This window comes from Oncorhynchus mykiss, chromosome 25, assembly GCF_057628025.1.
Source record: "Oncorhynchus mykiss isolate SJ-2025 chromosome 25, ASM5762802v1, whole genome shotgun sequence".
Lineage (NCBI taxonomy): Eukaryota > Metazoa > Chordata > Actinopteri > Salmoniformes > Salmonidae > Oncorhynchus > Oncorhynchus mykiss.
In genome coordinates this window covers 9,117,501-9,131,421 of record NC_143046.1, presented here as the reverse complement: position 1 = coordinate 9,131,421, position 13,921 = coordinate 9,117,501, and the positions used below count along the sequence as shown (strand labels likewise).

Genomic DNA, 13,921 nt, shown 5'->3' with positions numbered 1-13,921 from the left:
GATACGAATCAAAATGGAACTTAACTGTTATGTAAATGCTATTTTATCACTTGCACAACTTCCAGGATGTATTTCAACAGAACGTCTAACAATAATGAGTATTTCTATTAGTACCTTGTTTTAACAATAATAAATGTTACGAGAATGTGATTGCTCAATATTCAATGATTTGGCTAAATTATTCAACATAAAATAATAAAACATGCAAGATAGGTGCTCTTGCGGCATGGAAAAGTTTAAAAAATATATATAAAAAGCACACCATAAAAATAAGAAGTTAAAAGCATGGAAGCTCATAAGGCACAGAGAGAATGATGCTCGTGTCATAGGGCGGAAACCATTGGACCAGCGCCGTCCGGGTTTGGCCGGAGTAGGCCGTCAGTGTAAATAAGAATTTGTTACTTAACTGACTTGCCTAGTTAAATAAAGGTTAAATAAAATAAAATGTGTTATCTTCTTGGCTATACGGTTACTGTAACAATTAGTTGGTTTACACTTATATTCCATTAAATAATTGCTCCACAGCGACCAATAACCACAACAGTAAGCAGACTCACAATATCAATAAATGTTTAATCAATGGACAATGGAGCAAGTGAGAAAAACACATGTCTGAAGTCAGGGTGAAGACATCTTTTAACTGCGATCGTTTGACAGCAGTGGAGGCTGGTGTCACTAAATCGAAGGAAGGTACCATCCATACTAAAAATGAGCCTGTCTTCAGATTTTATCCACCCACCAGCCTCCACTGTTTGCCAGACCAACCACTGTCAAGATATCCTCCTCTTCCTCACTAAATCTCTCACTGGACCTGGAAGAAGGTCACATCCAGATTGTCATGTCTGCCGTTGCGTTTGATGATCTCTGTGATGGATATATAGGTGCCGGTGATGAAGCCAAGGAAGCCGATGACAGAGATCAGGGTGTTCTTGACGATGACCCAGGGAGACAGACCTTCGTTGTGGTAGGTGAGGATCTGGAGGAGTGGAGGGAAGATGAGAGCCAGGAAACTGCTGCTAACGGACCCCACTAAGGAGATGACCAGGTCCAGCTGGGGGATCAATATGGCCAGGACACCTGGGGAGAAAGAGACAGAACCATTACATCCTCTGGGGAGGGGGGGGCGGGGCAGAACCATTACATCCTCTGGGGGGGAATGGGGGGGGGGGGGGGAACAGAACCATTACATCCTCTGGGGGGGGGGGGACAGAACCATTACATCCTCTGGGGGGGGGGGGGGGGGGGGGCAGAACCATTACATCCTCTGGGGGGGAATGGGGGGGGAACAGAACCATTACATCCTCTGGGGGGGGGGGGGGGGGGGGGGGGGGCAGAACCATGACATCCTCTGCGGGGGAATGGGGGGGGGAACAGAACCATTACATCCTCTGGGGGGGGGACAGAACCATTACATCCTCTGGGGGGGGGACAGAACCATTACATCCATTACATCCAGGGTCCAAGGGGGGGGGGGGGGGGCAGAACCACATCTCTTGCTCTATACAGGTAGGGTGAGGGGTGAGGGGTCGGGGATGAGATGAGATGAGACGCAAATGAACACACAGAGTCACCTCTTTCTCTTACCTGGGGAGGTAGGAAGGGGCGAGGGGGAATGAAATGAACAGCATAAAAAAAGTACATTGAAAAAACAACAACTACCAAAGAAACATAATTGTTATTGACTGTGTTTTTCCATGTCTGTGGGGCTGGTCGGTGGCCTTCCGGTGCTAGGAGACAACTGGGGATCACCCATCTTCATCTGTTGCTAAGGAGATTGATGTGATGTGATGTGAAAAGGAACAGGGGAGGGGCAGCTGTGGCAGCCCAAATAAGTTGAGTTGCCGTGCCAATGTCACGCTGTTCCACTACCCAGCTCCTCTCTGATCCCCTCACAAACCAACCACCTAACGAGACGCTCGGAGAGCGTGCGAAACCAATCAGTTCCCTTAAAAGCCCGGTGAACACTTTCCTAATATTGAGTTACACCCCCTTGCCCTCAGAACAGCCTCAATTCCTCAGTGCATGGACTCTACAAGGAGTTGAAAGTGTTCCACAGGGATGCTGGCCCATGTTGACTCCAATGCTTCCCACAGTTGTGTTAAGTTGGCTGGATGCCCATTGGGTAGTGGACCATTCTTGATACACACCGGAAACTGTTGAGCGTGAAAAACCCAACAGCGTTGCAGTCCTTGACACAAACTAGTGCGCCTGGCACCTACTACCATACACCTACTTCAATATTTTGCCCATTCACTCTCTGAATGGCAGACGTTCACAGTCCATGTCTCAGTTGTCTCAAGGCTTAAAAAAAACTAATTTAACCAGTCTCCTCTCCTTAAATCTACACTGATTGAAATGGATTTAACAAGTGACATCAATAAGGGATCATAGCTTCACCTGGTCAGTCTGTAATGGAAAGAGCAGCTGTTCCTGATGTTTTATACACTCAGTATATTTTCAACATTATGAGGTTGGAATAATACTGTGCAATTGTGAACATATAATAATGCCCTTTTAGTGTGAGAGCTGATTGAAAATAATGTCTGAAATTTCAGCCTGTTTTGGTGGGAGGGAGTTTTGGCCTTCCATGGTGACATCACCAGGCGGTAAATTACTTAATAGAAAACAAGAAAGAGTCTCTTCCAATAACAGATCATTTTGCAAAGCTGTCATCAAGGCAAAGGGTGGCTACTTTGAAGAATCTAAAATATAAAATATATTTTGATTTGTTTAACACTTATTTGGTTACTACATGATTCCATATGTGTTATTTCACAGTGTTGATGTCTTCACTATTATTCTACAATGTAGAAAATAGTAACAATAAAGAAAACCCCTTGAATGAGTAGGCGTGTCCAAACTTTTGACTGGTACTGTATATGCATGTACAGGTTCTGTTGTGTGGAATCTGAGACAAGGATAATATGACAAAACAGGGACACAGCCTTCACGTTCACTGTTGAGGCAGGGTAGCCTCGTGGTTAGAGGAAGGTAGCCTCGTGGTTAGAGGCAGGTAACCTCGTGGTTAGAGGCAGGTAGCCTCGTGGAGCCTCGTGGTTAGAGGCAGGTAGCCTCGTGGTTAGAGGCAGGGTAGCCTCGTGGTTAGAGGCAGGGTAGCCTCGTGGTTAGAGGCAGGGTAGCCTCGTGGTTAGAGGCAGGGTAGCCTCGTGGTTAGAGGCAGGGTAGCCTCGTGGTTAGAGGCAGGGTAGCCTCGTGGTTAGAGACAGGTAGCCTCGTGGTTAGAGGCAGGGTAGCCTCGTGGTTAGAGGCAGGGTAGCCTCGTGGTTAGAGGCAGGGTAGCCTCGTGGTTAGAGGCAGGTAGCCTCGTGGTTAGAGGCAGGGTAGCCTCGTGGTTAGAGGCAGGTAGCCTCGTGGTTAGAGGCAGGTAGCCTCATGATTAGAGGCAGGTAGCCTCGTGGTTAGAGGCAGGTAGCCTCGTGGAGCCTCGTGGTTAGAGGCAGGTAGCCTCGTGGTTAGAGGCAGGTAGCCTCGTGGTTAGAGGCAGGGTAGCCTCGTGGTTAGAGGCAGGGTAGCCTCGTGGTTAGAGGCAGGTAGTCTCGTGGTTAGAGGCAGGTAGCCTCGTGGTTAGAGGCAGGTAGCCTCGTGGTTAGAGGCAGGCAGCCTAGTGGTTAGAGGCAGGTAGCCTCGTGGTTAGAGGCAGGCAGCCTCGTGGTTAGAGGCAGGCAGCCTCGTGGGTAGAGCCAGGTAGCCTCGTGGTTAGAGGCAGGTAGCCTCGTGGTTAGAGGCAGGTAGCCTCGTGGTTTGAGGCAGGGTAGCCTCGTGGTTTGAGGCAGGGTAGCCTCGTGGTTAGAGGCAGGGTAGCCTCGTGGTTAGAGGCAGGTAGCCTCGTGGTTAGAGGCAGGTAGCCTCGTGGTTAGAGGCAGGCAGCCTAGTGGTTAGAGGCAGGCAGCCTCATGGTTAGAGGCAGGGTAGCCTCGTGGTTAGAGGCAGGTAGCCTCGTGGTTAGAGGCAGGTAGCCTCGTGGTTAGAGGCAGGTAGCCTCGTGGTTAGAGGCAGGTAGCCTCGTGGTTAGAGTGTTGGACTAGTAACCGAGGTTGCAAGATCGAATCCCTGAGCCAACAAGGTAAAAATCTGTCGTTCTGCCCCTAAACAAGGCAGTTAACCCTCTTCATGACTGTCTTGGTGTGTTTGGACCATGGTAGTTTGTTGGTAATGTGGACCCCAAGGAACTTTAAAAAAAAACTCTCGACCCGCTCCACTTCAGCCCCGTCAATGTTAAATGGAGGCCTGTTTGGCTCGTCTTTTCCTGTAGGTCCACGATCAGCTTCTTTGTCTAGCTCACAATGAGGGAGAGATTGTTGTCCTGGCACCACACTGCCAGGTCTCTGACCTCATCCCTATAGGCTGTCTCATTGTTGTGTCATGGCAAACGTAATGATGGTGTTGGAGTCATGCTTGGCCACGCAGTTGTGTGACAACTGGGAGTACAGGAGGGGACTAAGCACGCACCCCTGAGGGGTCCCAGTGTTGAGGATCAGCATGGTGGATGTGTTGTTACCTACCCTTACCACCTGGGGGCGGTCAGGAAGTTCAGGATCCAGTTGCATAGGGAGGTGTTTAGACTCAGGGTCCTTAGCTTTGTGGGCACTATGGTGTTGAATGCTGCGCTGTAGTCAATGAACAGCATTCTCACATAAGTGTTCCTTTTGTTCAGGTGGGAAAGGGCAGTGTGGAGTGCGAGTGAGATTGCATCATCTATGGATCTTTTGGGGCGGTATGTGAATTGGAGTGGGTGTAGGGTTTCCGGGATGATGGTGTTGATGTGAGTCATGACCAGCCTTTCAAAGCACTTCCTGGCTACCTACGTGAGTGCTACGGGGCGGTAATCATTTAGGCAGGTTACCTTCCCTTTCTTCGGCACAGGGACTATGGTGGCATTACAGACTCGGTCAGGGAGAGGTTGAAAATGTCAGTGAAGACACTTGCCAGTTGGTCCGCGCACGCTTTGAGTACACGTCCTGGTAATCCGGCCTTGTGAATGTTGACCTGTTTAAAGGTCTTGCTCACATGTGCTACGGAGAGCGTGATCACACAATCATCTTGAACAGCTGGTGCAGTCATGCATGCTTCAGTGTTGCTTGCCTTGAAGCCAGTATAAAAAGGCATTTAGCTCATCTGGCAGGCTCACGTCACTGGACAGCACGCAGCTGGGGTTCCCTTTGTAGTTCCTAATAGTTTGCAAGCCCTGCCACATCCTTACTCCTGTATTGACGCTCTGCCTGTTTGATGGTTCATCTGAGGGCATTGCGGAATTTCTTATTAGCGTCCGGATTAGTGTTCCGCTCCTTGAAAGCGGCAACTCTAGTCTTTAGCTCGGTGTTGATGTTGCCTGTAATCCATGGCTTCTGGTTGGATATGTACGTACGGTCACTGTGGGACGACGCCGTCGATGCATTTATTAATGAAGCCGGTGACTGATTCTTTAATATTAGACATCGCGCACCAGCAGTTAATGACAAATAGACACACATCGCAACCCCTTGTCTTACCAGACGTAGCTGTCCTGTCCTGCAGATGCACGGAAAACCCAGCCAGCTCTATATTATTTGTGTCGTCGTTCAGCCACGACTCAGTGAAACAAGATATTTAAAAAGTGTATTTCCTGTTGGAAGGCTAATCTCGAACGGAGATAATCTAGTTTATTCTCCAGTGATTGGCCAATAGAACGGATGGTGGAGGCGGGTTAACCCAAAGGCACCCCTATTTCCGTCTTTTCTTCATGCTAATGATGGTGATTTGAGCTTGGTCTCGGGGAAGCAGTATATCCTTCGCGTTGGACCGGCGCCATTACATTTAAATGATTTTCAATGTCCGTAGTTTATGCCTGCCCATACCATAACCCCACCATGGGGCAGGGCACTCTGTTCACAACGTTGACATCAGCAAATCGCTCACCCACACCATGCCATACACGTGGGTCTGCGGTTGTGAGGCCGGTTGGATGTACTGCCAAATTCTCTAAACAACGGAGGCGGCTTATGGTAGAGAAATTAACATGAAATTCTCTGGCAACAGCTCTGGTGGAATTTCCTGCAGTCAGCATGCCAATTACACAATCCCTCAAAACTTGAGACATCTGTGGCATTGTGTTGTGTGACAAAACTGCATATTTTAGAGTGGCCTTTTATTACCCCCAGCACAAGGTGCACCTGTGTAATGCTCATGCCTTTTAAATCAGCTTCTTGATATGTTTCACCGGACAGGTGGGTGGATTATCTTGGTAAAGGAGGGACGTAAACACATTTGTGCCCAAAATTTGAGAGAAATACATTTTTTTGTGCGTTTGGCTTCTGGGATCTTTTATTTTATTTCATCTCATGAAACATGGGACCAACACTTTACATGTTGTGTTTATATTTTTGTTCAGTTTATATCTCTCAAAGGGAGGGATAAATAAATTAAAATGTTCCCTGCTCAGTGTTCATGTACATTTATTGTGAAACCATGATTGAAATAATTGCATGTATACATTTTGGGTACTATGGGTATAATAGAGTCATGCAGAAGCAGCAAGATTGTGAATGAGGTTCAAAAACAGGCTCATTTGCTATTTTTAGTTTGTGTTTCTTTATTCTCAACACAGGGCTCTTGTCAGGTTTATTCACAACACAGAGAAATCCCTTTTCTACAGTTACTCTACTCGTTACAGCTTAACTTTCAATCTAACATGGTCTGAGAGAGACAGAGGAGAAGAGCTACCATGGCTGAGAGAGAAGAGAGGAGAAGAGCTACCATGGCTGAGAGAGACAGAGGAGAAGAGCTACCATGGCTGAGAGAGACAGAGGAGAAGAGCTACCATGGCTGAGAGAGACAGAGGAGAAGAGCTACCATGGCTGAGAGAGAAGAGAGGAGAAGAGCTACCATGGCTGAGAGAGAAGAGAGGAGAAGAGCTACCATGGCTGAGAGAGAAGAGAGGAGATTAGCTACCATGGCTGAGAGAGACAGAGGAGAAGAGATACCATGGCTGAGAGAGTGAGAGAAGAGCTACCATGGCTGAGAGAGACAGAGGAGAAGAGCTACCATGGCTGAGAGAGTGAGAGCGCCTGAGAGAGTGAGAGAAGAAGACCTACCATGGCTGAGAGAGTGAGAAAAGTGCTACCATGGCTGAGAGAGAAAGATCACCTGAGAGAGTGAGAGAAGAAGACCTACCATGGCTGAGAGAGTGAGAAAAGTGCTACCATGGCTGAGAGAGAAAGATCACCTGAGAGAGTGAGAGAAGAAGCGCACCCACGCAGGGGTGAAAATCAGTTCAGGCTGGTTTTTCAAATGCAGACACATTCTCTAAAATGGACGAACAAGCGCCACCCACTAATCACAGTATCATCAATGGACACACGGACAGCAAATGCTTTTAAAGAAGTACCTAACCAACACAACATGTCATTTTCATCAGATCAGATGCACTGCTATTACTAAAAACCTCAACACAGGAATGTCCATCCACAGTAGAACTGAAAACACACACTAGATAGGTCATTGGAGCGACCTTTACCCTTTCCTCCCTCTGCATTCTCTGAACACTCAGAGACCCGCCGTGTTCTTTAACCCAGGTGTCACTTTGATCTTGGGGTACTTTCTCTTCGTGAGGGAAGAAGAGAGGACAAATGAGGAGGGATTAGGTTTGTGTGCAGAGGGTCTGTTGCCCTTCCTAGATCTGTAGGGGGGTGACAGGGTGCATGTGTCTCTCTCTGTGTGTGTGTGTGTGTGTGTGTGTGTGTGTGTGTGTGTGTGTGGACACTATCCTCCTCAGATTGGTCGACCAGGTCCCGGATGCAAGGACACCCCTCTGGTCGCGTGTCATGGCTCTCTGCCCCTGTCCTCTCAGACAAGTTAGAGGTCTAAGGAGGCTCACGCAACATCCTGTTTCCATCAAGAGACACAGCAACAGACACGCTAGCCTCGTCATCCTGAGGCCACCAGCACAGAGGTTTAGTACCCTGGGAATTATTGCCTTCCTCATCCACCATTTTGTTTTAATCTGAAAGATCACTTACCACAATATCTTTGCACTAGTTGGCTGCACCAAAACTCCAGTATGTTATTTTTTTTGTTGTTGTTACATAATAGCTTGTTCTCCATCTTCTTATTAAATAGGGAGCCAATTGATTTTCAGCACTTTTATTTCTATGACTGATCAAAACTCGTTTTCTCGTGGCTCTCACTCGTCCCTCTGCAGCAGATATATTTGGACCACGGAATGGCAATAAAAATCACAGTATAGAATCGCAATACATATGATATCCGCACATAACTATGGTGATAATATGCTATTGGTGAGGTACCGGACAATTTCCAGCCCTAAATGATACCCTTGGATATAACTAAACTTTATACGTTTTGAATTTCATTCACTGTAATTAACTTGGTAAGGTTTGAAAGAAGCTACATGGACTGTAGTCAGAAACGGACAGTGGCTGCTCTGAAAGTTTACAACACGTTTCTGACAGTGTTTTTTAGCCCCTTTACAAGGAAGTTCAAAGTGCAACTAGAGATTTCTGATCGTATGCACTTTTTTTCCTCGACTGAGAAAGACAAACCATGTTCTTTTGTTGTCGTTGTCGTCCAGTTAGAAGCAGGCTACAAGCTCAAAAGAACTGGGAGCATAAAAGTAGATTATACCGAATAAATATCGCGTCAAACCAGCCACTCAACTCCATTGAACATACAGACAAACTTCTGGGATGAGACAAAGAGAGCTGCAGAGCGCAACAAAGACAAGCTCATCTCCAGAGAATCCAGGATACAGATCTTTTGGTTTTCAATGTGAAAGGATCTATACAAAAGCCTTTCCTTCATCCTGTGTGTATATATATATATATATATATATATATATATATAACTCCATCCATTGAATGTAAAGTACTGCTAGCCAATGGAGAGGATGTGTCTTTGTGTTTTGGCCGTACATCGTACAAAATCGGCTCATTCACTCAAATTAGCCGAGAAGCTACACTGAATAATCTAGAAAATGTCCCGCAGACATAAAGTGGCACATACTGTACATGTACTCCACCGTAGTGCCTTATCAATATGCATTGTGACAGCTAAGGGCAGAGCTCATCTGCATACCATGTTTCATACAATAACAATCACACCAACAAGAGGAGAGAAAGACCTGGCAGTCAAGCAGAGGAGTAAAAGAAGAAGGGGAAGGACAGAGAGGACGGGGTGTTTCAGGGGTATGGAAGGACAGAGGACGGGGTGTTTCAGGGGTATGGAAGGACAGAGGACGGGGTGTTTCAGGGGTATGGAAGGACAGAGGACAGGGTGTTTCAGGGGTATGGAAGGACAGAGGACGGGGTGTTTCAGGGGTATGGAAGGACAGAGGACGGGGTGTTTCAGGGGTATGGAAGGACAGAGGACGGGGTGTTTCAGGGGTATGGAAGGACAGAGGACGGGGTGTTTCAGGGGTATGGAAGGACAGAGGACGGGGTGTTTCAGGGGTATGGAAGGACAGAGAGGACGGGGTGTTTCAGCGGTATGGAAGGACAGAGAGGACGGGGTGTTTCAGGGATATGGAAGGACAGAGGACAGGGTGTTTCAGGGGTATGGAAGGACAGAGGACAGGGTGTTTCAGGGGTATGGAAGGACAGAGAGGACAGGGTGTTTCAAGGGTATGGAAGGACAGAGAGGACGGGGTGTTTCAGGGGTATGGAAGGACAGAGAGGACGGGGTGTTTCAGGGGTATGGAAGGACAGAGAGGACGGGGTGTTTCAGGGGTATGGAAGGACAGAGAGGACAGGGTGTTTCAGGGGTATGGAAGGACAGAGGACGGGGTGTTTCAGGGGTATGGAAGGACAGAGAGGACAGGGTGTTTCAAGGGTATGGAAGGACAGAGAGGACGGGGTGTTTCAGGGGTATGGAAGGACAGAGAGGATGGGGTGTTTCAGGGGTATGGAAGGACAGAGAGGACGGGGTGTTTCAGGGGTATGGAAGGACAGAGGACAGGGTGTTTCAGGGGTATGGAAGGACAGGATGTTTCAGGGGTATGGAAGGACAGAGGACAGGGTGTTTCAGGGGTATGGAAGGACAGAGGACAGGGTGTTTCAGGGGTATGGAAGGACAGAGAAGACAGGGTGTTTCAGGGGTATGGAAGGACAGAGGACAGGGTGTTTCAGGGGTATGGAAGGACAGAGAGGACAGGGTGTTTCAGGGGTATGGAAGGACAGAGGACGGGGTGTTTCAGGGGTATGGAAGGACAGAGGACGGGGTGTTTCAGGGGTATGGAAGGACAGAGAGGACAGGGTGTTTCAGGGGTATGGAAGGACAGAGAGGACAGGGTGTTTCAGGGGTATGGAAGGACAGACGACAGGGTGTTTCAGGGGTATGGAAGGACAGAGGACGGGGTGTTTCAGGGGTATGGAAGGACAGAGAGGACGGGGTGTTTCAGGGGTATGGAAGGACAGAGGACAGGGTGTTTCAGGGGTATGGAAGGACAGAGGACGGGGTGTTTCAGGGGTATGGAAGGACAGAGGACGGGGTGTTTCAGGGGTATGGAAGGACAGAGAGGACGGGGTGTTTCAGGGGTATGGAAGGACAGAGAGGACAGGGTGTTTCAGGGGTATGGAAGGACAGAGAGGACAGGGTGTTTCAGGGGTATGGAAGGACAGAGAGGACAGGGTGTTTCAGGGGTATGGAAGGACAGAGAGGACAGGGTGTTTCAGGGGTATGGAAGGACAGAGGACAGGGTGTTTCAGGGGTATGGAAGGACAGAGAGGACAGGGTGTTTCAGGGGTATGGAAGGACAGAGAGGACAGGGTGTTTCAGGGGTATGGAAGGACAGAGGACAGGGTGTTTCAGGGGTATGGAAGGACAGAGAGGAATGGAATGATCTGAAACATGATGAGTGTGTTGAATCAAACGGCACAGCTGTTACAGCTCTTCAAACGAACTGAGCAATTCTTCAGGGATTTCAAAATGGAAAATTAAAGAAAATCTGCTGCCTCCTCAAACTTCAAGACATCACAGCGTGTTCTTTATCATGTCCACAGGTTTAGAGTTAGGTAGCTAACTCTACCTCAAACATGGGGGGTTGGATACTATGCCTAAATGAGGTTAGACTATGGTGGTGAGGTTTAAACTATCCCATTCAGAATACTAACTCAAAATGATCAAGTAGCCTCGTCTGGAGTTTGACGTCCCCTAATCTTAAAGGAAGAACTGATGTGGTGGCTCTTCAAGCTATACATATGTTGTAAAGGTCATTTAAATGTTGAGCTGGTAAATTGTAGTTCTTGTCAGCAGTACATTCTACAAAGGGAAACCGAGCCGCAAGCTGCCCAGTGACGCGAGTCTACCAGACAAGCTAAATGCCCTTGACGCTTGATGAAAGGCAAGCAACACTGAAGCATGCATGAGAGCACCAGCTGTTGAGGACGACTGTGTGATCATGCTCTCCGTAGCCGATGTGAGCAAGACCTTTAAACAGGTCAACAGTCACAAGGCCGTGGGGCCAGGGCGTGTACTCGGAGCATGCACGGACCAACTGGCAAGTGTCTTCACTGACATTTTCAAACTCTCCCTGACCGAGTCTGTAATACCTACATGTTTCAAGAAGACCACCATAGTCCCTGTGCCCAAGAAAGCCAAGGTAACCTGCCTAAATGTCTATTGCCCTGTAGTACTCACATCTATATCCAAGAAATGCATTGAAAGGCTGGTTCATGGCTCACATCAACACCATCCTCCCAGACCCACTCAAATTCACATACCGCCCTAACAGATCCTTAACAATCTCAATCGCACTCCACACTGCCCTTTCCCACCTGGACAAAAGGAACACCTATGTGTTCCTTTAGAATGCTGTTCATTGATTACAGCTCAGTGTTCAACACCATAGTGCAACAAAGCTCATCACAAAGCTAAGGACCCTGGGACTAAACACCTCCCTCTGCAACTGGATCCTGTTCACCAACGGCCTCCAAACAGGCCCCCCATTAACATCGATGGGGCTGAAGTAGAGCGGGTCAAGAGTTTTAAATTCCTTGGTGTCCACATCACCAACAAACTACCATGGTCCAAACACACCAGGACGGTCGTGAAGAGGGCACGACAACACCTTTTCCCTCTCAGGATACTGAAAAGATTTGGCATGGGTCCCCAAATCCTCAAAAGATTCTACAGCTGCACCATCGAAAGCATCACCGCCTGGTATGGCAACTGCCTGGTATCTGACCGTAAGGCGCTACAGAGGGTAGTGTGTTCGGCCCAGTACATCCCTGGGGCCAAGCTTCCTGCCATCCAGGACCTATATACTAGGCGGTGTCAAGAGGAAGGCCCAAAAAATTGTAAAAGACTCCAGTCACCCATAGACTGTTCTCTCTGCTACTGCACGGCTAGCGGTACTGGAGCGCCAAGTCTAGAACCAAAAGGCTCCTTAACAGCTTCTACCCCCAAAGCCATAAGACTGCTGAACAATTAATCAACTGGCCCCCTGTATAATTTACATTGACCCCCCCCCCCCCCCTTTGTTTTTACACTGCTGCTACTCGCTGTTTATTATCTATGCTTAGTCACTTTACCCCTACCTACATGTACAAATGACCTCAACTAACCTGTAACCCTGCACATTGACTCAGTATTGGTACCTCCTTCCATATAGGCCTTGTTATTGTTTTGTAATTTTATTGTGTTACTTTTTATATTTATTTTTAAACTTTAGTTTATTTTCTAAATATTTTCTTAACCAACAATGCAGTTCAAGAAATAGAGTTAAGGGCTTGTAAGTAAGCATTAAGCAGTAAGGTTGTATTCAGCGCAATGTGACAAATGAAATTGGATTCTGATTTTGATTTGAGCCAGAATGAAGGATATTTCAAAGCATCATGCTAAGAACGGACCAGTGACCGTTTGAGGAACTCTGATCCACATACAACACAAGGAGTAAGAGTCTGAAGTTAGTCTGATGGTCACTTCACTAAACACCTACTTCTATAGATTACTACTCTGAGTCAGAGATTCTAGGTCAGCTGACGAAGTATCAATCCCAGATCTCACACCAAGCAACTGATTTTCAGTCTCAACAGTATTACATGCAGACAGAGTGTTCATTTTTTGTTGTTGTATATAACTAGGCAAGTCAATAAGAACAAAATTCTTATTTACAATGACGGCCTACCAAAGAGGAAAAAGTCCTCCTGCTGCGACTGAAAAATAAAAAATATAGGACAAAAACACACCACGGCAAGAGAGACACCACCACAACACTACATAAAGAGAGACCTAAAGACAACAACAGAGTATGGTAGCAACATCAACATGACTACAACACGGTAGCAACACCACATGACTACAACACGGTAGCAACGCAACATGACTACAACACGGTAGCAACGCAACATGACTACAACACGGTAGCAACGCAACATGACTACAACACGGTAGCAACGCAACATGACTACAACACGGTAGCAACACAACATGACTACAACACGGTAGCAACACAACATGACTACAACACGGTAGCAACACAACATGACTACAACACGGTAGCAACACAACATGACTACAACACGGTAGCAACACAACATGACTACAACATGGTAGCAACACAACATGACTACAACACGGTAGCAACGCAACATGACTACAACACAGTAGCAACACAACATGACTACAACACGGTAGCAACACAACATGACTACAACACGGTAGCAACGCAACATGACTACAACACGGTAGTAACGCAACATGACTACAACACGGTAGCAACACAACATGACTACAACACGGTAGCAACATCAACATGACTACAACACGGTAGCAACACAACATGGTAGCAGCACAACATGGTACAAACATGTTAGGCACAGACAACAGCACAAAGGGCAGAAAGGTAGAGACAACAAAACATCACGAGAAGCAACATATATAGCAGCGTGAAGACATTTTCAATTACGCA

General features: G+C 47.3%; 1 protein-coding gene across 3 annotated transcripts in view; it reads right to left on the bottom strand.

Annotated features, from left to right (window-relative positions):
* Positions 1-553: 553 nt before the first annotated feature.
* Positions 554-13,921, bottom strand: part of LOC110504544 (proton-coupled amino acid transporter 1) — a 63,143-nt gene continuing 49,775 nt past the window's right edge. For all 3 annotated transcript variants that reach the window (XM_036969757.2, XM_090220045.1, XM_090220044.1), the window contains one exon: positions 554-1,077. In XM_036969757.2, coding sequence (XP_036825652.1) covers positions 803-1,077 — 275 coding nt within the window. In that variant the 3' untranslated portion in view covers positions 554-802. The remainder of the gene's footprint in view (positions 1,078-13,921) is intronic.